A 23,352-nucleotide genomic window follows, 5' to 3' on the forward strand; every position below is an offset into this window, starting at 1 on the left:
AAGCAATTGTACTATCCACAATGCTACCGTGCTCCCATTATCACAGGGATTAGCCTAGTGAATCTCCTTTGGACTGCCGCCCATGTTACTAGAACTTTTTTAAAGTAATGGGACCAAAACTATACGCAGTATTCCAGGTGAGGCCTCACCAACACCTTGTACAATTGCAACAAAACCTCCCTATTTTTAAACCTCACTCCCTTTGCAATAAAGGCCAAAATGCTTTACCACTTGTTGTACCTGCCTGCTAGCTTTTTGTGATTCATGCACTAGAACACCTAGATCCCTCTGAGCTTCACTCACCTGCAGTCTCTCTCCATTTAGATAATAATCTGCCGTTTGATTCCTCCTACTGAAGTGCATAACCTCACACCCCCACGTAAAACTTCATTTGCCAGGTTTTCACTCAGTTATCCAATCTATCTATATCCGTTGCAAAAATCACAGCATCCTCATTACAACATGCTCCTCCACCTATTTTCTATCATCGGCAAATTTGGAAACTTTACATTTTGCAGGCTGAAAGATAAGATTTTGCTGGTTTGGCGCATCCTTCTGAAGCTTAGAATACATTGAAATTTAATCACTTGCTTGGGGGGGTGAAGGTAGAGGAGGACAGTCAGGGTTCCATTGCACATCCTGCATAATGATGGGATCAATCTCAGCGCTATGCTGATATTGTCAAACTATTAGCCAGCAATCATGTTTGGGCTCTAATAGATTATTGATTTATTGATTCATTGCTTGATTGATGTTTTTAGTTTGAGTGAATAACTAAAGAGTGGAATTATTCAAAATGCCATGACTGTGAAAAGATAGTCATTGTTTCAGATAATGAATCAAGTATTGAACTTTAGGGTGTTCAGACATTGTTACAATGAATGTTTCATATAATGAATACACTATTGTATTTCAATGCATTTAGTAATAAGAATGTGTCAATTAATTAGTTACAGCAAGGTCTATGGCCAGCAGTGGCATGATAAACCTATTCTCATGAGGTGGTGCACGTAGACACTGAATTATTCCTGATGGATACCAGTCAATCTTAAGAAATGGCCAATATTTTATTAATAAATCATCCTCTAAGTAACAGACACCTATTTGAACAAATCAGGAGGTCTCAAAGAACAAAGAACAATACAGCACAGGAACCGGCCCTTCGGCCCTTCAAGCCTGTATCGGTCATGATACCAACCTTTGCCAAAACCCTCAGCACTTCCTCGTGCCGTATCCCTCTATACCCATCCTATCCATGTATTTGTCAAGATGCCTTTAGAATGCCGTTAATGTATCTGCTTCCACAACCTCCCCTGGCAATGCGTTCCAGGCACTCACTACCCTCTGCATAAAAAACCTGCCTCGAGCATCTCCTCTAAACTTTGCCCCATGGACCTTAAACCTATTGCCCCATGGACCTTAAACCTATGTCCCCTGGTGACTGACGCCTCCACCCTGGGAAAGAGTGCCTGCTCACCCACTCTATCCATGCTGCTCATAATCTTGTAGACCTCTATCAGGTCACCCCTCAACCTCCATCTTTCTAATGAAAACAGTCCGAGTCTATTCAGCCTCTCCATATAGCTAACACCCTCTAGACCAAGCAACATCGTGGTAAACCTCCTCTGCACCCTCTTCAAAGCCTCCACATCTTTCTGGTAGTGTGGCGACCAGAATTGTGCGCAATATTCCAAGGCCATACCAAGGTTCGATACAACTGTAGCATGACTTGCCAGGTTTTATACTCGATGCCCCGTCCAGTGAAAGCAAGCATTCCATATGCTTTCTTGACTACCTTAGTCTCAGCTGAGAATTAGAAACCAACACGAGTAAATGGGGATTAGACCATCAATAATGATTCCCTTAAAGTAAGACCTTGTGGCCGAGGTCGGCTTCCTGAGTTCCTGCCTTCCTGAATTCTTGAATCATCTATTTGCTCGTTTGTTTTAAAAGTGATTTATTTATGCTTTATGATTTCCTTTGCCACGTATTTGACCAACTCATGTATTGTTTGATATTTTGTTTCTAAATTTTGATTTAGTTTGTATGCAAGTGTATTAAAGTGAATAATTAGCAATAAAGTTGTATTTTCAACCCTTCCAATCAACCGGACAATCGACTCTTATTAGAAGATAACATAAGAGATCCTACAGGCTGATGCACAAAGATTGGTTATTTAAGTGAGGCACTGGAAGATTGATCTCTAGAACTATATCGCATGCACTTGTGCCTTTAAGAAAAGAGAATATTGGAGTGGTAAAAGGCACAAGGGTCAAAAATTATTATCAAATTGAAGAGAACATTGAGCTTTGACAAAGAGTCATCCAGGCTTGAAACATTAGGTCCCTTCTCTCATCCACAGATGCTGTCAGACCTGCTGAGATTGTCCAGTATTTTCAGTAGTTAGCACTGTTGCTTGACAGTGGCAGGGTTCCAGGTTTGATTCCCGGCTTGGGTCACTGTCTGTGCGGAGCCTGCATGTTTTCCCTGTGCTTGGGTGGGTTTCCTTTGGGTGCTCTGGTTTCCTCCCACAAGTCCCGAAAGACATTCTGTTAGGTAATTTGGACATTCTGAATTCTCCCTCCGTGTACCCGAACAGGAGCCGGAATGTTGTGACTAGGGTATTTTCACAGTAACTTCATTGCAGTGTTAATGTAAGCCTACTTGTGGCAATAATAAAGATTATTATTATTATTCTATTTTGTTTCAGATTCCAGCATCTGCAGTAATTTGCTTTTATCTATTGAGTTTACCTACATGGACAAATTATGAATCTGTAATGGTTTTCTATTTATCCGGGCTTCAGTTTAGATTGATTTGTTATTTAGACAAAATGGTGGCAGCTACGACCCACAGGAAAGCTGGTCTACTATTAAACAAACTGAAGCCCAGGATTGGATAGTCATCCAGAGGCATTGAATACTTTTCAGAAAGCAGTTGCAAGATACAGTCCTACCCTTGGGATGGTAAAAAAGCCAAAAACACCTCATCATTCAAGTAGGTTAGACTATTTTCTTAGCTTGACTTTTGTTTTAAAAATCTATTTCCCACCTGAAATATTCTATTCCAAGAATATCACTTCAACAAGCTTCAATGTAATTTCTTGGTCAACCAGAAAAGCTGGCACTTCACCTAAATCTAATAACTTGTTTAGAAATATTCTGATGCTGCAGGTGGAAGTACTGGTTGGTTACTTGTCGAGTTGAGGCAATAAAATTCATCTACGAAAGCAAGTGCTTTAATTTGAAAAGCATTTGTTATGTTGTCTATGAAAGCATATTTTGTGCAGCTTGCTCTTTTGTTGAGGATGGTGTTGGCCGCACTTTGCAACTTGAGGTTTGTGTAATGCCACTAATATGAGGTTAGACATAACTAAATCTTTTATTTGCAAAGAGGAAACCAGTATAAACTTCAAATGCTGGGAAATGGAGGGTGTAGGAGGCAGGGAAACAAACCCAGACTCAAATTGAACCAAGGGCTGGGAACACAAAATCTACGAATTGGAGCAGAGCTGAAAACATGGAATCATAGAATTTATGGTGCAGAAGAGGCCATTCAGCCCATCGAGTCTGCACCAGCCCTTGGAAAGAGCAACCTACTTAAGCCCACACCTCCACCCTATCCCAGTAACCCAGTAACCCCACCTAATCTTTTGGACACTAAGGGGCAATTTAGCATGGTCAATCCACCTAAATTGCACATCTTTGGACTGTGGGAAGAAACCGGAGCACCTGGAAGAAACCCACGCAGACACAGGGATAAAGTGCAAACTCCACACAGATAGTAAACCGAAGCCAGAATTTAACCCGGGTCCCTGGAGCTGTCAGGCAGCAGTATTAACCACTGTGCCACCGTGCCGCCATGAGTGTTAACTGAGAAATGAGCAGACATGAGCAACGCACAAGGAAGTAACAGTGTGATACTAACAACGGACATCTTTTCCATTCATTTTTTTCTAATACACTCCCTCAGAAACAAACACCTCTTTCACTCCACGCAACATTCACATAGCATCTTCAGTCCTTTACAGTCTTTGATCCGACAGATGCTTTTGCAGCAAATGTACAAACTTTAAATACATACCTTAATTCTGTTTTATGCTCCTTGTAGTCTAATTGTGCACACTTCTTTTCCAATTTCTGAGAAAATGGATACAGTCAACAGTTAGAAAGCTGTGCAGCAGTTAACGTCAAGAGTGCATTACAAATGTCTCTCAGTTTAAAGAGCTCGTGTTTGAAATTTAAACGCCTCAAAAAGTTGAATTACTTCTTAAATTAATTATAGCAAATGGAGTGGTGGCCTTTGAGGGAAGAGTGGGAGTCATGACTGATGGCAGCCAACAACAGAACCCACAGAGAACAGGCACTGTATCTATCCTAACAACTGTTAAGTGCAATCAAGTGTTAAGTATTAGCTAAAGGAAAGGGATTAAAAAATATATATAACATGAGAAGAGGGGAAGAACATTTCCTAAATACCCAAGAAGAGTAAACAAAAGTAGAAAAAATACTAGATTGTTCCATTCCGAAAAATGAAAACGAGTTTGTGAATCTCCTGTTTTCTTTCCCTTTCCTTCTAAGGAGCTGGGCTTTTGCTCTGCATCTCGTGATTCATCTATGGTAGGAAACTGTGCTGGGCGGCACGGTAGGACAGTGGTTAGCATTGTTGCTTCACAGCGTCAGGGTCCCAGGTTCGATTCCCGGCTTGAGTCACTGTCTGTGCAGAGTCTGCACGTTCGCCCTGTGTCTCCGTGGGTTTCCTCCGGGTGCTCCGGTTTCTTCCCACAGGTTCCGAAAGACATGCTGTTAGGTAATTTGGACATTCTGAATTCTCCCTCAGTGTATCCGAACAGGCGCCGGAATGTGGCGACTCGGGGCTTTTCACAGTAACTTCATTGCAGTGTTAATGTTAGTCTACTTGTGACAATAAAGATTATTCTAAAACTGAATGATATCCTGGTCATTCCACGGTACATCTTACTATCAAGCCATTCTGTAGGTCTACTTCAAGCATAAGCAATTCAGGACAGCGCTCAACACTTTGAAAGGTCTGACAAGAACACCAGTAATTTACAGCAAAACCTCCACAGCAGTTTCACTGTAGATACTTTACTCCACCCTGCCCTCCTGAGCTGCGACGGTGGAAGTCAAACCAGCCCAGCACAATTACTTCTCAACAAGACCACCTAGGCCGAACTCTTACCTGAAATTAATTTATGTATTAAAAGATATAAACAAATAAAATCTGCAGAGTACATGGATCCATTGCAGCACATAACTGACATTGATGGAACTGAAAGCAGGAGTTGCATCACATTAGACAATCACTTGCACAAGCTGACAACACATTGTTGATAATCATTTGGATTGGCAATCATTTGTCTGGATTGATCTCGTGGTTCACAGCGGCGTGTAACACTATTCACATTGATTTTAGCAGATATTTGTCTTCTATCTATTGGAAACTTGATTTCATGTAAAAACTGTGTTGGATTATATGAAAGCTGCCAAGACCTTTCAGATTTATTATCACGAGCGCTATCTTGTCCCAAGTTCCATTACCTCCACAACTTCAGTCTTTAGTGCTAGTTGCTGCTCCAACTGTGCAATTTGATTTGCTGAACTCTCCTGGAGTTCATGCAGTGCAGTCTGGAGATGTTGAATCTCTTTTAGCAATCGGATAATCTCTCGGTCTTTAGCAACCAGTGCTACTTCCAGCTTTGAACCAGGGCACATCAAAATGTCTGCTTGATCCTGTGCAGGAGTGGAAAGACCCTTTTAGGTTTCCAGCGCCTTATACAAAGTCTGCTTGCACAACCCCCTTGTGGATTATTGGGGAATCATGTGAGAATTACAGATTCAAGCCAAAACCAGGTTTTGCTTTCAAAATTTAATTCTGCCACTGGAAAGGTGAAATTTCATTTTTAGGCTTACTTTAAGTTCGTGTCAGCTGTAGAATCTTTCTGCTATGAAGTTTTTAAAGATTCTATGAGTAAAGCGAATGGAGAAACACATGTATCATAGATTTACTGAACGTCAGGGTTACGCTTGGGGACACCAATCATCACATCAAATTCAGGCAATCATTTAAAGAAACAGACACGTATTGTGTTGGGTAATTCCATAAGACCATAAGACATAGGAGCAGAATTAGGCCACTTGGCCCATCGAGTCTGCTCCGCCATTCAATCATGGCTGATATTTTCTCATCCCCATTCTCCTGCCTTCTCCCCATAACCCCTGATCCCCTTATTAATCAAGAACCTATCTATCTCTGTCTTAAAGACACTCAGTGAATTGGCCTCCACAGCCTTCTGCGGCAAAGAGTTCCGCAGATTCACCACCCTCTGGCTGAAGAAATTCCTCCTCATCTCTGTTTTAAAGGATCATCCCTTTAGTCTGAGATGGTGTCCTCTGGTTCTAGTTTTTCCTACAAGTAGAAACATCCTCTCCACGTCCACTCTATCCAGGCCTCGCACTATCTTGTAAGTTTCAATAAGATCCCCTCTCATCCTTCTAAACTCCAATAAGTACAGACCCAGAGTCCTCAAACGTTCCTCATATCACAAGTTCTTCATTCCAGGGATCATTCTTGTGAACCTCCTCTGGACCCTTTCCAAGGCCGGCATATCCTTCCTTAGATACAGGACCCAAAATTGCTCACAATACACCAAATGGGGTCTGACCAGAGCCTTATACAGCCTCAGAAGTACATCCATGGTCTTATATTATATCCCTCTTGACATGAATGCTAACATTGCATTTGCCTTCTTAACTGCCGACTGAACCTGCACATTAACCTTAAGAGAATCATGAACAAGGAATCCCAAGTCCCTTTGTGCTTCTGATTTCCTAAGCATTTCCCCATTTAGAAAATAGTCTATCCTAAATTCCTCCTTCTAAAGTACATAACCAAACAGTTTTCCACATTGTATTTCATTTGCCACTTCATTGCCCACTCTCCTAGCTTGTCCAAGTCCTTCTGCAGCCCCCTTGCTTCCTCAATACTACCTGTCCCTCTACAGATCTTTGTATCATCTGCAAACTTAGTAACAGTACCTTCAGTTCCTTCTTCCAGATTATTAATGTATATTGTGAAAAGTTGTGGTCCCAGCACAGACCCCTGAGGCACACCACTAGTCACCGGCTACCATCCTGAAAAAGACTCCTTTATCCCCACTCACTGCCTTCTGCCAGTCAGCCAATCCTCTATCCATGCCAGTATCTTACCCTGAACACAATGGGCTTTTAACTTATTTAACAGTCTCCTATGCGACTCCTTGTCAAAGGCCTTCTGGAAATCTAAATAAATCACGTCCACTGGTTCTCCTTTGTCTAACTTCCTTGTTACCTCCTCAAAGAACTCTAACAGATTTGTCAGACACAACCTCCCTTTGACAAAGCTGTGCTGACTCAGTCCTATTTTATCATGCACTTCCAAGTACTTTGCAATCTCATCTTTAATAATAGACTCTAAAATCTTACCAATGACCGATGTCAGGCTAACCGGCCTATAATTTCCCGTCTTCTGCCTCCCTCCCTTCTTAAACAGTGGTGCTACATTAGCCACTTTCCAGTCCTCTGGGACCCTTCCTGCCTCCAGTGATTCCTGAAAGATCATCACCAATGCCTTCACAATCTCCTCAGCTATCTTTTTTAGGACCCTGGGGTGTAGTCCATCCGGTCCAGGTGACGTATCCACCTTCAGACCTTTCAGTTTCCCCAGAACCTCCTTCTTAGTAATGGTCACTGCCCTCACCTCTGCCCCCTGGTTCTCCTGGAGCTCTGGCATCCCACTTGTGTCTTCCACTGTGAAGACTGATGCAAAGTAACTATTCAGTTCGTCTGCTATTTCTTTGTTTCCTATTATTACTTCTCCAGCCACATTTTCCAATGGTCCAATGTCTATTTTTGCCTCTTTATTACCTTTTATATATTGAAATAAACTCTTCCCATCTTCCTTTATATTACTAGCTAACTTTCACTCATACTTCATCTTCTCCCCCCCTTATTGCTTTTTTAGTTGTCCTCTGCTCGCTTTTAAAGGCTTCCCAATCGTCTAGTTTCCCACTAATCCTCGCCACTTTGTCTGCTTTTTCTTTAGCTTTTATGCTGTCCTTGACATCCCTCATCAGCCATCCTCCCCTTAGCATGTTTCCTCCTCTTTGGGATTAATTTCTGTTGTGCCTCCCTAATAACCCCCCAAAACACCTGCCATTGCTGTTCCACTGTCTTCCCTGCTAGGCCCCTTTTCTAATCAATTCTGGCCAGCTCCTCCCTCACGTCTTTGTAGTTACCCTTATTTAATTGTAATACCATGACATCTAATTGTAGCTTCTCCCTCTCAAACTGCAGGGTAAATTCGATCATATTGTGATCACTGTTCCCTATGGGTTCCTTCACCTTAAGTTCCCTAATCTAGTCTGCCTTATTCCGCATCAGAGAAAGAGGCTTTATTTTGTTAAGATCCAACTCTGGCCTTCACACTCCACAGGCTGTTTTGATGTGAATCAAATACAATCACTGATCCCAGTCAAAGTTCATTAAGGTAGACAAGATTTTTTTTTGGGGGGGGTGCTTTAAATGAAACAAAATAAAATCATTGTACTGAATGCAAAATGTTGAGATGTCTTCAATTATGGAGCTTTAATTTTAGATCAATATACTCCAGACACCAAATAAAGCAATGCTCGATAGAGACCGGCCTTGCAAACATGGCAAGTTCAGACCAAATTAAAGTTGGTTTTATGTAGCAAAAAGCATAAGCTATTACTGAGTTTCAAATCACATTCCCTCTTTAGGGGTAGATAAATGGTCGATATAATTTTCAAGCCTGTTGCGTATCATTTTATAGATGAAGTTACTAAAGCATTATATTGGGTCACAGAATCATGGCAAACACAGATGTGCAAGGACATTCATAGAACATAGAACAGTACAGCACAGAACAGGCCCTTCGGCCCTTGATGTTGTGCCGAGCTTTGTCCGAAACCAAGATCAAGCTATCCCACTCCCTGTCATTCTGGTGTGCTCCATGTGCCTATCCAATAACCGCTTGAAAGTTCCTAAAATGTCCGACTCCACTATCACAGCAGGCAGTCCATTCCACACCCTAACCACTCTCTGAGTAAAGAACTTACCTCAGACATCCCTCCTATATCTCCCACCCTGAATCTTATAGTTATGCCCCCTTGTAACAGCTATATCCACCCGAGGAAATAGTCTCTGAATGTCCACTCTATCTATCCCCCTCATTATCTTATAAACCTCTATTAAGTCGCCTCTATCCACCTCCACTCCAAAGAGAAAAGCCCTAGCTCCCTCAACCTTTCCTCATAACCTGCAAACCAGGCAGCATCCTGGTAAATCTCCTTTGCACCCTTTCCAATGCTTCCACATCCTTCCTATAATGAGATGACCAGAACTGCACACAATACTCCAAATGTGGTCTCACCAGGGTCATGTATAGTTGGCAGCATAACCCCCCGGCTCTTAAACTCAAGCCCCCTGTTAATAAACGCTAACACACTATAAGCCTTCTTCACGGCTCTATCCACTTGAGTGGCAACCTTCAGAGATCTGTGGACATGAACCCCATGATCTCTCTGTTCCTCCACATTCCTCAGAACCCTCCCATTGACCCTGTAATCCGCATTCAAATTGTTTCTACCAAAATGAATCACCCCACACTTATCAGAGTTAAACTCCATCTGCCATTTTTCGTCCCAGCTCTGCATCCTATCAATGTCTCTTTGCAGCATTCAACAGCCCTCCACCTCATCCACTACTCCACCAATCTTGGTGTCAATTGCAAATTTACTGACCCACCCTTCAGCCCCCTCCTCCAAGTCATTGATAAAAATCACAAATAGCAGAGGACCCAGCACTGATCCCTGTGGTACACCGCTGGTAACTGGTCTCCAGTCTGAAAATTTTCCATCCACTACCACCCTCTGTCTTCTGTGTGTTAGCCAGTTACTTATCCAATTGGCCAAATTTCCCTCTATCTCACACCTCCTTACTTTCTTCATGAGCCGACCATGGGGAACCTTAGCCTTACTAAAATCCATGTATACGACATCAACTGCTCTACCTTCATCTACACACTTAGTTACCTCCTCAAATAATTCGATCAAATTTGTGAGGCAAGACCTACCCTTCACGAATCCGTGTTGACTATCCCGGATTAAGCTGCATCTTTCCAAATGGTCATAAATCCTATCCTTCAGGACCTTTTCCATTATCTTCCCGACCACCGAAGTAAGACTAACTGGCCTATAATTACCAGGGTCATTCCTATTCCCTTTCTTGAACAGAGGAACAACATTCGCCACTCTCCAGTCCTCTGGCACTATCCCCGTGGACAGCGAGGACCCAAAGATCAAAGCCAAAGGCTCTGCAATCTCATCCCTTGCCTCCCAAAGAATCCTTGGGTATATCCCATCTGGCCCAGGGAACTTGTCGGCCCTCAGGTTTTTCAAAATTGCTAATACATCCTTCCTCAGAACATCTTTCTCCAGCCTACCCGCCTGAATCTCACACTCATCCTCAAAAACATGGCCCCTCCTTTATGAACACTGAAGAAAAGTATTCATTCAACGCCTCTCCTATTTCTTCTGACTACTACTGTCCCACTACTGTCCTTGACTGGCCCTACCCTCACCCTGGTCATTCTTTTATTTCTCACATAAGAGTAAAAAGCCTTGGGGTTTTCCTTGATCCGACCCGCCAAGAACTTCTCATGACCCCTCCTAGCTCTCCTAAGCCCTTTTTTCAGCTCATTCCTTGCTACCTTGTAACCCTCAAACAACCCTACTGAACCTTGTTTTCTCATCCTTACATACTCTTCCTTTTTCCTCTTGACAAGACATTCAATTTAATTCACATTCGCAGGAAGCACCCACAGTTACCACCTACCCCCATTTCCAGCATCCGATTATTCCTTAAATGATTTCTGAATTTTGACGTACACTACCCAGGTCCAGATGTTTTTTCATGTTTTGTTTGTTCTGTGTGAGAGAACTTGACAACGTCAGTCGTAAGCCTGCGTTTGAAGAGTTGACTGTTGCTCGGCAATAGTTTCAAAGTTGAGTGGGCTGTATACGTCATCCACCTGGTGTGCTTTACACTTGTCTGTATGAAATCCTATCTGACATTACTTTGCAGAGTAATTTCATCATTCCCTAGCTATCTCTGCAGAATCAACTCTTTGATATTGTCTGGAAATCTGATCAGATTGCGCTGAGGTTTTGGAATCCAAACTTTCAATCCAAATTGGAAACACTGAATAGCTCCAATTGTTCTCTCTAGCACCCCACTTCGTATTGAGGAACTTCACCAAAGGTTTTAACTTTAGAAGTTATTTCCTCAAGTAGGCTGATCAGGCACGTTCTGATTTTTCGCTGTTCACTAGGTTATTGCTCAGATACTCCTCATTTGTTCCTAATTCTTACCACTCCGGCAATCCGTGGAGAGCGGCAGGCCAAATGGATGGAGCTGTTCACAGACAGCTCTCAAAGACTCTCTGCTTCTCTCTGAGCAGTGGAATGAATCCTCACCGTGAAAATATTAAAGAATGAATTGCAGCAGCAAAACTCACCAATGCTATTTAGGATTCTTTATTTCCCAAATTTCAATTCTCCTATCAGTTCTACATATCAATTATTTAATTTCAGACCACACTGATAACAAAAAGTGGTACTGGTGCATGATTTAAAAGTGGATCTCGAATTATAAGGTTTCACGCACAAGAAAAGTTCAACGGCAATCTGAAACACCGATCCTAATACAGCAATACAGCTAAATGAAGAATTTAGCACAGTACCATACAATTGTGCTTGTATACTTTCATTTAATTGGGAACAAATACATTTTACATCTCAGAGAAAGATGACATGGATTATTTCTGCTTCTTCTAACTACTAGTGGCGCTGTTGAGATTGAATAAATTAACTCCCAGTAGTACAACTGAACTGTTCAAAACAGTTGATCATTCTTTGAAGACCGCCAGTAAAAGCTGGACTTCAGTTACTGCTGTCTATTTGCGAAGGACTCTGGTGGAAACATTATTATTGATAACCATATTTAAAAACAAAGTAATGTGACTGCATGAGCTGCTGGCCAACTAATGGAATGAACCAAGTGTGATTCAAACCCTGCCCCAACTCACTGTAACAAGGAGTCACACACACCCAGGGAAGGTCTCGACTCCATGGGTTTGTCAGCGTTGAGTCAGCTCATTCTACCAATGTTGATGGGAGCTGGTGATACAATTAGAATTTGAGGAAACAAAGGGGAACAACAGGACACAAAATAGCATCCGTGCTCCCAAATACGATCCCTGCTGAAAAGTGTTACATCCGATGATTTTAGCAGAGAAAATGGGATGACACCCACACCAGTAGCGTTGCCAGTGTTCCAGGATTGTGCTGCAGCCGCCAGGAATTGAAGTGTGATTTCAAAGGTGTTGGGCGCAATTCAATATGTCTTATCAAGATATTCATAGTTTTGGGTAACCGTCCACAGTGAGTATTTATTCATTAATTACTGTATGCATAGGTCCAGTAAAAGTCTAAGCTAGGAGCTGTCTCCATGTTTGCTTCTACACACGTCTCTGTCCGCGAGGTATCATGTGTTCTCTTACATCACTGTGTAGATGTTAACTATTCTCGGTCCCTTTGTGCCAGACTCTTATACTACAGCGCCCCCACCCCCAAAATCTTTATCCTACATATTTACAAGTTATCCCAGTTTATCTCATGCATTTGCATTATTATTTTCTTTTTACAAACATTTTAAGGCATTTATGGTTTTATAACAATAAAAGATACAAATACAAATGTAAACATACTTCAGTGCGTAACACAGCCCTCCATCTCCCACTGTCCCCACCTAATCTAAACAAAAAATAGCCTAATCCCCCTACCGCCCTCCCCTAACCCTCCCCCCACCCCCCTCCCCCCATTGAATCTGCTGACAGTTTAGTTTTCTCCGAAGAAGTCGATAAACGGCTGCCACCTCCGCACGAACCCGAACGTTGACCCTCTCAGGGCGAACTTAATTTTCTCAAGTCTGAGAAACCCGGCCATGTCGCTAACCCATACCCCTGATTTCGGGGGCTTCGAGTCCCTCCACGCTTGTAATATCTGTCTCCGGGCTACCAAGGAGGCAAAGGATAAAACGTCGGCCTCTCTCGCCCCCTGGATTCCCGGGTCTTCCGACACTCCAAAAATCGGCACCTCTGGACTCGGCGCCACCCTAGTTTTTAGTACCTTGGATTTTAGTACCGTGGACATGACATCCGCAAATCCCTGCCAGAATCCCCTAAGCTTCGGGCATGCCCACAACATGTGGACATGGTTTGCGGGCACTCTTGCACACCTCACACACCTGTCCTCCACTCCAAAAAACCTGCTCATCCGGGCCACCGTCCTGTGTGCCCAGTGGACCACCTTGAACTGTATCAGGCTGAGACTGGCATATGATGAGGACGTGTTGGTTCTGCTCAGAGCATCCTCCCCCAGCCCCGTTCGAGAAACTACCTTGTCCTGTATCCCCTGCGGCGGTAAAAGCGGAAAGGTCGAAGCCTGCCTTCACACAAAATCCCTCACCTGCAGATACCGATACCCATTCCTGCCCGGCAATTCAAACTCCTCCTCCAAATCTTCCGAACAGGGAAAGCTCCCATCAATAAAAAGATCCCCTAGCCTCTCAATCCCTGTTGTACTTACTGGGCTAAATCGCTGGCTTTTAAAGCAGACCAAGGCAGGCCAGCAGCACGGTTCAATTCCCGTACCGGCCTCCCCGAACAGGCGACGGAATGTGGCGACTAGGGGCTTTTCACAGTAACTTCATTTGAAGCCTACTTGTAAAAATAAGCAATTTTCATTTCATTTCATTTCTGGTCACTGGTTGCGAGGTCCACGTGATATGGAAGCATTATAACACTTCCTTTTCTTGTCGACACTACTGTCGGAGGAGTGGTCAGCTCTGGCGCTGCAGGTAAACTTTGTTGAATCAGAGGTTGTTCTGGCATCTGGGTGTCTTTTAATCCTCTTTTTCCATTCTTTGGCACTGAATCATCACTTTTTGCTGATTCCCCAGATGTAGTGAGAGATGGAGGTTGGTCCATCCCGCTCTTTACAAGGTAGAAGAAACTCTGGGCTCATCTTTATAATGCTTTCTTCCCTCTTCTTCCTTTGTGCAGCTTGCTGTACCACATGCTGGGATGGAAGATGGTTCTTTCTGTGGTGAGGATGTGATTTGGTAGTAAGCTCACCTTTGTGTTTAGCTGTGTGGTGTGCTGTCATCAATTGATTGCTACTCAGTTCCCATATCGTTTGCGGCACTGGCTAGGGATTGCAGCGTCTGCTCCGTGGCCTCAGAAGTCATCTCTCCAGTTAGCATCGGAGGTGGGGGTTGAGGATCTTGTTGCTGGTTGCTCTCTTGACTGTCATCTACTCAAGGTATCATGGTATCCATCTGAGTGGTTGGCTGGTCTGACCAATGAGAGGCTTCTAGCATCTGTAACAAAGGTGAAACCTGCTCTGCAAAGAGAGAAGACCGTTCAGAGCTGACTGCCCAGTCAAAAGAATCTTTCTTGTTGCTGTTCCCGGGAACTTTCAGTTCTGTATAATCTACAACAGTGGTTGTCTTGACACCTCCTGCCGTTGTGAAGGGATTCGGGCCAACATATGCCTCCTCTTGGTGTGCTGTCTTGACCTCACAAATCCTTTTGGGCCTCCTGTGCATTTTGGTGTTTTGGCTTTGCACAGTTTCTTGAACTGACCTATTCAGTTGCATTAAAAACAATGGGTTGAAATTGCTTTGCTCCACACCACTGGCACGATCACTCTACTGGTCGGTTAGGGTATTGCTTCCCTTGGCCTGGAGTGAACATGTTTCTGTGCTGTTTCACTGACTGGATAGTGGGCTTTACTTTGTACCATGGTTTTTCTTTCTCTCCCTCATATGGATCTGTTCTGCAAACCAATTTCAGATTGCCTGGCAATCGGGATGGCTCTCCTTCATATGAAAAATATCTGAGATTGCGACGTCCACCACCCCTCCAACTATTCTATCTCTGACTAGCTCAGATTTCAGGGCACCATAATCACAGCCGTCAGCCATTCTGTATAGTTTATTCATGAAGGAATCAACAGGTTCTCCTGTCTGCTGGACACTGTCATGTGAGGGTACCTTTAAGGCATGGATGTTTAAGCAATGTACCTTTAAGAAAACAGTGATGTCAGAGAGTGGGTGGGGCTGAGCTCAGGTCAGCCATTTTGCTGTTTAGTTTTTGCAGTTGGAAAAAGTAGTTTGTGTGTCTGTGTGTGTCCAGAGAGCTGCAGGAAGAAAGCAAGGTGCTGGAGCTGAAGTCAACCTAGCTAATATATCTCTGCCTTCTACAAAAAATATATATATCCTTTAACCTGATGTGATACTGTTTAAAGCTGTTAAGTCACTTGGAAGTTTGAAGGAACATTTTAAGGAGTTATTTACTGTTGTAATATTTTCTGAGTTATCTTTGAAGTAAGGGGTGTTAAGAGATCCAATGTTTATTTAAGATGTTAAGTTGAGTTCATGGAATAAACAGTGTTTTGTGTTTAAAAACTCACGTGTCCATAATTGTAATCCCACACCTAGGGAAAAAGCCGTGTGCCAGGAAAAGCAACAAATCCATTAAAGGGAGAGGTTGGTTGAACTCCATGATACATTTTGGAGTTCTGAAAATGCCTTGCCCATAACAACACATTTAGTAAATTTATCCCTTTCAAGGATTTTGTTACTTTAGAGATAAAATAAGCGTTGAATGATTTTAAAGCTTCATCAAATTTTGCTGATAATTCGTGGATTCCTTATCTAGCTACTATATAATTGGCTATCAGGGCTACCAAATAGAGTTTGTTACCTGGTTCAGCTTCTGTCTTTTTAACTGGACCTGAAGCAATCATATTTAAAGAATTGATTTCTCCAGCGTCCCCAGTTTTGGATTGGATTGGATTGGATTTGTTTATTGTCACGTGTACCGAGGTACAGTGAAAAGTATTTTTCTGCGAGTAGCTCAACAGATCATTAAGTACATGAGAAGAAAAGGGAATAAAAGAAAATACATAATAGGGCAACACAACATATACAATTTAACTACATAAGCACTGGCATCGGATGAAGCATACAGGGTGTAGTGTTAATGAGGTCAGTCCATAAGAGGGTCATTTAGGAGTCTGGTGACAGTGGGGAAGAAGCTGTTTTTGAGTCGGTTTGTGTGTGTTCTCAGACTTCTGTATCTCCTGCTTGATGGAAGAAGTTGGAAGAGTGAGTAAGCCGGGTGGGAGGGATCTTTGATTATACTGCCCGCTTTCCCCAGGCAGCGGGAGGTGTAGATGGAGTCAATGGATGGGAGGCAGGTTCGTGTGATGGACTGGACGGTGTTCACGACTCTCTGAAGTTTCTTGCGGTCCTGGGCCGAGCAGTTGCCATACCAGGCTGTGATGCAGCCCGATAGGATGCTTTCTATGGTGATTATTTGTGATTATTCTGGGCCTTGGTCAAGTCCAAATTGATCTGGAGGGTGGATTTTGATCCATGGCTAGAATTTTGAAATTGCAGGTTCAGCTTTAAGCAGTTTCCGCAAATCCAAGATCACACTGCCGTTTGCTTCTGCACAAAACTCTCGTCTCTTCTGGCTGGCTCCCAAAGTAATGCCGTTCGTGATCCCAATGTTTAAGTCTTTTCAACAATGGCTGCCTGGATTGACTGGTTAGAGTCTTTGCCGCTCTAGTGCAATGTTCTTGGGTCTTGGAACCTTTGAATCCCAGTTTTTTGGTGGTTTTTTAAGCTGCCTATTCAGTTTCGATGAATTCATGATTTTTCTTTGTTCGGAGCAGGTTTCGCCACCACGTGTCCAGGGCTGACTTGGGCATCAGTTTCCTTGGACTGCGATTTAAACGTCAATTTCTGTCCAGTGCAGTATTTAGTAGTTTTCAGCCCTTGTGATTTCCAGGACTTTAAATTTTTAAGCTCGCCGCTGCTAGGTCTACTGACTCTGCATATTCTGGGTATTGAAGCTGGACTTACACAGGATGCAATGGAGTCTCCTGATGCAATGAGGAATTTAATTTCTGCCTTTAGCTTCCAAGCCTTTCTTTGGAGCTTTCTTCTGGTGATTTCCATCTGCACGTCACTTCTTGGGCTTTTCTTCTGGTCGGAATGCTTTGATTTCTTTTTCAGTTTTCCAGGATTTTAATTTTCTTCTGCAGTCTCTATAAATTTTGAGTTATTCCTGCTGCTGCCACCATTTTGTAAGGTGTGGGACATAGTTCAGTAGATCTTAAGATATTTGTAGTCTTAGGTAATTTAACAGTTAGTATTTATTAACTACTAATAACGATGTACAAAGGCATATTAAAAGTCCAAGCTAGGAGTTGTCTCCATGCTTGCTGCTACACACAGCTCTAACCAACACTACATTGATCCCGAGATGCTGGTCAAGTGTTCTCTTACATCACTATGGGGGCGGTACTCGGTCCCACATTAACCCCTATGTACTAGACCCTTACACTGTACAGGGTACTACTGCGGGAAAGCATGGAACATATTTGTTATGATGTGAAAAAAATGCTGTGCTTTTCAAAAGATTTTTTAAAATAATTTTGATTTTTTAATTATAAGAAAGCCTGAGATGGGTGAAGACTGTTTACTTGAGTTGAGAATCATCCAGCAGTGCTGTTTTAGCTCAGTGGGCTAGACAGCTGGTTTGTAATGCAGAATAAGGTCAGCAGCACGGGTTCAATTCCCGTACCGGCTGAGAATTCTGAACCCGGTGTGCCCGAACAGGCGCTGGAATGTGGCCACTAGGGGCGTTTCACAGTAACTTCATACTTGTGACAATAAAAGATTATTATTAATATTATTATCATCCAGCCAGATGATGAAGAGGCCGTTCTCTTCTCCATTGATGTAGAATGGCAGTGCTGGGATAATGGACAGGTTGGTAGCTCTAAGGTGGAGATGGGCAGTGGGAGATGAATGATCATGTCATGACACTTCTAGGAATACGACCAGCCAGAGGAGGCAACCTTATACCTCATAGCTTTTTGACTTTCACAGTCTAAACTCACATATGGAGATGAAACACAAGAGAGTTGCTGACATCCATGGAGCTACCCTCCAGTGGGTCACCACTTTCAGGAGCTGAGCGAGAGAAATGTGGCGGATGGTGTGAGATTATGAGCAGCAGACCCATTTCAAGGATTCATTTTTTTACCACCAGATGCACCAACTCAGAGCTGTGTTCCACTGCTCGTTTTGGCTTCCAGGTTCGATGATCTGCTTAAGTTTTCAGGAGAAGCCTGTCACGATTTCATGATAACTGCAATTTAATTTCACGCCAAGTTAATTGCGGCACAGGAATTTTCTCACAAATTTCATTAGGCCGTTTTCCAATGTGTATAGAAATATCGCAGCTCTTCAAGAAACTGTGCAGTAACACACAGTATAACAGACGCTAATATTTACTTCACCACTTAGTGACTATAAACACATACAAATTAATACATAAATCTGCATTCTACATACATTGTGGTTTATCGTTTGTTTAATTAAGCCATTCAATAAATTATGTCACTTGTTAACGCACAAAAGCATTAAAAAAAAATATATCTCTTGCATGCTTGCCACTTCTGTAAACTCAAAGCAGTTTCTTTCTTACCTGATTCGCCTTTTCTAAGTTGGTCATGATCATTCCCAATTCGTCTGTCCTAAAATAGATGCAAAACATCATAAGAGTGACAGGCAATAAATAGCCTAAAATCACATTAACAGGCTGTGAAATGGCAGTTCACCGCCAACGCCCACAGTTCATACAACACCTTGGATACTGTGTTTCATAATGGCCTAGTCATGCAAATCCATCTCTTGCTGCTAGTTTATGTACCTGAAGCATTTTTAAGTCATTGTATTATTAAAAAAACAGTTGTAGTTTCTAGGGATCAAATCTTTCGTTAAGTCAATTTGCATGGCGTTGAACATTTTATGAAGACTGCAAGTCAAAACAGTAATGCACTATGCACCACTGGGAATTTCAATTGTATCAATGATATGCCCCAAAGCACCTTGTATCATATTCCCGTGTTTTAGAAGAGCTGTATTCATAACAGGGAAAATGCTCATTTTAATATGTATTCTGACTTAGATGACACTCTACCCAAATGCTAATTGAGGTTGTACACAATAAAGTGGCCAGCCATGTATGACACTGTACGTGTCATATAAAGTAACCAAAAAAAAGCACCTCGGCAAGATTCTTTGTTCCTGAGACTAAGTGTTGACGCTGGGGCAGGATTCGTGGAGTTCCACGACAGCAAAACTGGTGCCGCACCTGGACCGATGCAGAAGCTGATGAGGGGCTAGCACTGGTGCCACGTGGAACACAATCAATTCCAATGAGAAACGGTGCTAGATTTGCCAGATTCGCGATTGACACTCAGGCAGCTGACAAGCTGCAGCCGCATACACATCACAATCCCCACACACACTCAACCCCACCAACACGATGGCACTGGTTGCAGTGGAGTGCGCCCAACCTGATGGATCAGCTGAGGCCAGAGGGCACCTAGGGGACATCCTTATGACCTTTGGCCCTAACTTCACAGTGGGCAGTCAGCGGCGTGCGGAGCTGCATGGCTGCTTTACCGCCGCAGCAATGGTGTTCCGTGCCTGTCCACCCCGACCCCACAGCCCACCTCCTGGCCACCCCCCGCTACTCCCCCCCCATCTCCCACGGCCAGTGGCACAACTGTCAGCAAACTATGGCGATGCTGGATACTTTGTGTACCCCCTCTCTGTCCTTCATCAGCCAGGAGGCCGCTTTCATGATTTTTAAAAGCACAAGTGAATCGTGCCATCGTGAATTCGGCCCATCGGAGGTGGAGAATACCAGGCCAGGCCTGCTAAAGATATGCAAAAGGTGTTTACTGTACGTGCGTTCCGGAACACTTTGGCGCTGTTGTTGAGGCGACGGAGAACTGCAGTTTGGCGTCAAATGGGCGCACGGCATGATTTTGCCGTCGGAACCGATTCTCTGCCCAATTGCGTTTCCCGGTTTCGACGTCGGCCGACGGAGAATCCCACCCCTTGTATTTAAATTTGTACAGAAAATGCACGGATATGTCTTACATTACACTCAACAAGAAACCACAAAAGTGGTGTCAGCAGTTAGTAAATTGGCTCCAACACCAACTTTCCTCTCATTATTTACCAAAAAACAGGTTGAATTGTGGAGGAAAATCCATGCCATCATTGTAAACTTTTAACAGAGTTGATTCCTAAATGAGGTTTTCAAAAGGAGAAAAGGGGCAGATAGCCCCAGACGAAGGTTTATTGGATTGACTGGCTGTGTAAAATCAGGAGAGAATCGGAAAGGGGCCAGCCATCAACTTAAATACAAAGCAAAATGTTCCATGTTTCCTTCAGTGTTTGTGCCCTCCCTGCTCCTCTTATTCATTCAGATGCAACTGTCCCAGTAACTGGAATAGAAAAAGGTGCGCCAGCCATCAGATATCTTCTGTGTTTTGTTGCTTAATCATAAAATCAAACATCTAAAAACAAAAAAAAAAATGCACAACGTACTGGGATTCTGAAACAAAAACAGAAACATTGGAAACATGCAGCAGGTCAGTCAGCATCTGTGAAGTGTGTAGACAAGTTAATGTTTGAGGAATGGATATTCTGTCAGAAGCCACTCTTCTATTAAAGGAATACACCCAACACTTTAACTTGTCTGCTCTTTCCATAGTTGCTGCCTGGCCCGTTTGTGTGTTTCCAACATCTCTGCAGTTGTTTCAAACTTTTAAAATCTTTGTTAACTTCAGGTCGTTGTTTCTTCATTGAATTTCTCTTGTAAAGAAAACAGACTGATTTTGGTTTTAGAAAATAAATGGGTCAGTTACACATTTTACATCAGTCTGATAGATTTCAGTCTCTATTTAGAAATTCACACCTGATATGTCCTTCCTGTGCACTTCGCTCATCTATTTTCAGTTGCCATAAAGACAGGCTCCATGTTTAAATGAGCTCCTTGGGAGCAGCGCATTGGTCAGCATTGCTGCCTCATGGCGCCGAGGACCTGGGTTCGATCCCCACCCCGGGTCACTGACTGTGTGAAGTTCACCCCCACAACCCAAACAGATGTGCAGGGTAGATAAATTACCCTTAATTGGAAAAAAAAGAATCGGGTACTCTAAATTTATTTTTAAAAATGTTTAAATGAGCTCCTCAAGGTAAAGCCATATTTAATAAAACGTTGGGCGCGATTCTCCACTCCCACGCCGGTTGGGAGAATCGCCTGGGCCGCCAAAGTTTCCCGTGACACCGGTCCAACGCCCTCCCGCGATTCTCCCAAGCGGCGGGAACGGCACGGTCGAGTTTCGCGGGTCGCAGGCCGGAGAATAGCCGGAGACACCGAAAATGGCGATTCTCCGGCACCCCCGCTATTCTGAGGCCCGGATGGGCCGAGCGGCCAGGCCAAAACGGCGGGTTCCCCCCGGCGGCGTCCACACCTGGTTGCTGGAGTCGTGAGCGGTGCGTGAGCGCTGGGGGGGGGCGGCCTGCAGGGGGGGGGGGGGGCGAGGGGGGATCCTGCACCGGGGGGTACCTCAGATGTGGGGTGGCCCGCGATCGGTGCCCACCGATCGTCGGGCCGTCCTCTCTGAAGGAGGACCGCCTTCCTTCCGCGGCCCCGCAAGATCCGTCAGACATCTTCTTGCGGGGCGGACTTAGAGAGGACGGCAACCACGCAGGCGCGGTGACGCCCGTTATGCGGCGCCGCTTTTACGCGGGCAACAAGGCCTGGCACGTGTAGATGACGCGGCCCCGATCCTGGCCCATTGTCAGGGCCTGAATCGGTCGGGACCGGGGCCGTTTCGCGCTGTCGTGAACCTCAACGGCGTTCACGACGACGCGGCCACTTCGGCGTGGGAGTGGAGAATCCCGCCCGTTGCCTTTTTAAAATCTTGCTTTTTGCGGCCTTATTAAAAAGACATACATTTACCTTTTAGTGCTTTTGATTTTTGTTAATATTTTTAATGATTTTTTTTTGAGTTCAGGAATGTTCTTTATAACAAACCCCAGAAACCATATTGCAATGTTACTGGGAACTTGTGAAAGGGTTGGTATGAAAAAGAAGCAATTACTATGCAAATATTCATCTGAATCTAGCTGTTCAAAAGCATCCTAATTGCATTATTTCACAGCTGAAATGGTAAAAGATGAAAGAAGACACCAGAGGGAGATCAGTAGGTACACGAGCCACCCTGGACACACCCATTATTATGGCAGCAACCATATCTGTTGCCCATGGCACACCTACCTAACAATGACTGAGGACATCTGCCCAAGTCCTGTTGCAAACCAGTTGCAGAGCTATGCCAACAGTTGCAAGGTCACCGATAGTCAACTTCCAGAGGAAAGGCAGCAAAGCTGGTAGGCAAAGTCATTACCATTTTTGAATTGCACTCCCTTCCAGGTGGTCATAGTTAGCTTGGTGGAGGGCAGGTTCCTCTCACTGATTGGCAGAGCCGCTCAGAGATGAAGGTATCAAGGTTCCAGACAACTGCTGGCCTCAGACGAGCAGTGTGAAGGCGTGATAAAGAGTTTCAGTATTATAGATGAAAGTGGGGCTGGTCTTTTTCCAGCCAGTGTGGGGCTTTCTCGCATAGCATCAGCATATTGCTGGAGAGGGTGTGTTAGATTGAATAGATGGGGGTTTTCAAGGAGTTACTAACCTTCTGCACTCTGCTTTCCCAAAGATCATCAAGTTATAGTTACAGAGAAGGAGGCCATTCAGCCCATCGAGTCCTTGTCAGCTATCTGTTGAGCAATGAAGTCAGTCACATTCCCCCACTCTGTCCCTGCAGCCCTGCAAGTTTATATACCTCATGCCCATTCAATTTTCTTTTAAAATCATTAATTGTCTGCACATCCACCACCCTTGTAGGCAACGAGTTTCAGGTCACTATCATTTGCTAGGTATAAAGTTCTTCCTCACAATCCTTCTGCATCTCTTGCCCAAAACATTAAATCTGTGCCCCCAATCCCTGTGCTGTCAGCAAATGGGGACGTCTTTTTCCTTGTCTAATTTATCGAAATCTGTCAATCTTTTCCACCTCCATCAAGCCTCCCCCCTCCATTTCCTTTTCTCCAAGAAGAATATCCCCAGCTTTTCCAACAATCCTTCCAGTAAATGTCATCTGTTCCCCTGCCAGCCTGGACCCTTGCAATACCATGGTGGCACTGTCAGGGTGCCAGGCTGGTGCCCACATGCCAGACCGAGAGCCAGGGTGCAACCCTGCCTTGT

The 23,352-nt window shown here is 43.8% G+C and overlaps 1 protein-coding gene across 3 annotated transcripts in view; it reads right to left on the bottom strand.

The window, feature by feature from the left end:
- The window catches only part of cux2b (cut-like homeobox 2b), a 538,929-nt gene that overhangs the window by 90,793 nt on the left and 424,784 nt on the right, over positions 1-23,352 (bottom strand). For all 3 annotated transcript variants that reach the window (XM_072494865.1, XM_072494832.1, XM_072494896.1), the window contains exons 9-10: positions 18,709-18,757; positions 4,084-4,139 (exon numbers count right to left, since the gene is read on the bottom strand). In XM_072494865.1, coding sequence (XP_072350966.1) covers positions 4,084-4,139; positions 18,709-18,757 — 105 coding nt within the window. The remainder of the gene's footprint in view (positions 1-4,083; positions 4,140-18,708; positions 18,758-23,352) is intronic.

The sequence above is a fragment of the Scyliorhinus torazame genome, chromosome 1 (genome assembly GCF_047496885.1).
Source record: "Scyliorhinus torazame isolate Kashiwa2021f chromosome 1, sScyTor2.1, whole genome shotgun sequence".
NCBI classification, from domain to species: Eukaryota; Metazoa; Chordata; class Chondrichthyes; order Carcharhiniformes; family Scyliorhinidae; genus Scyliorhinus; species Scyliorhinus torazame.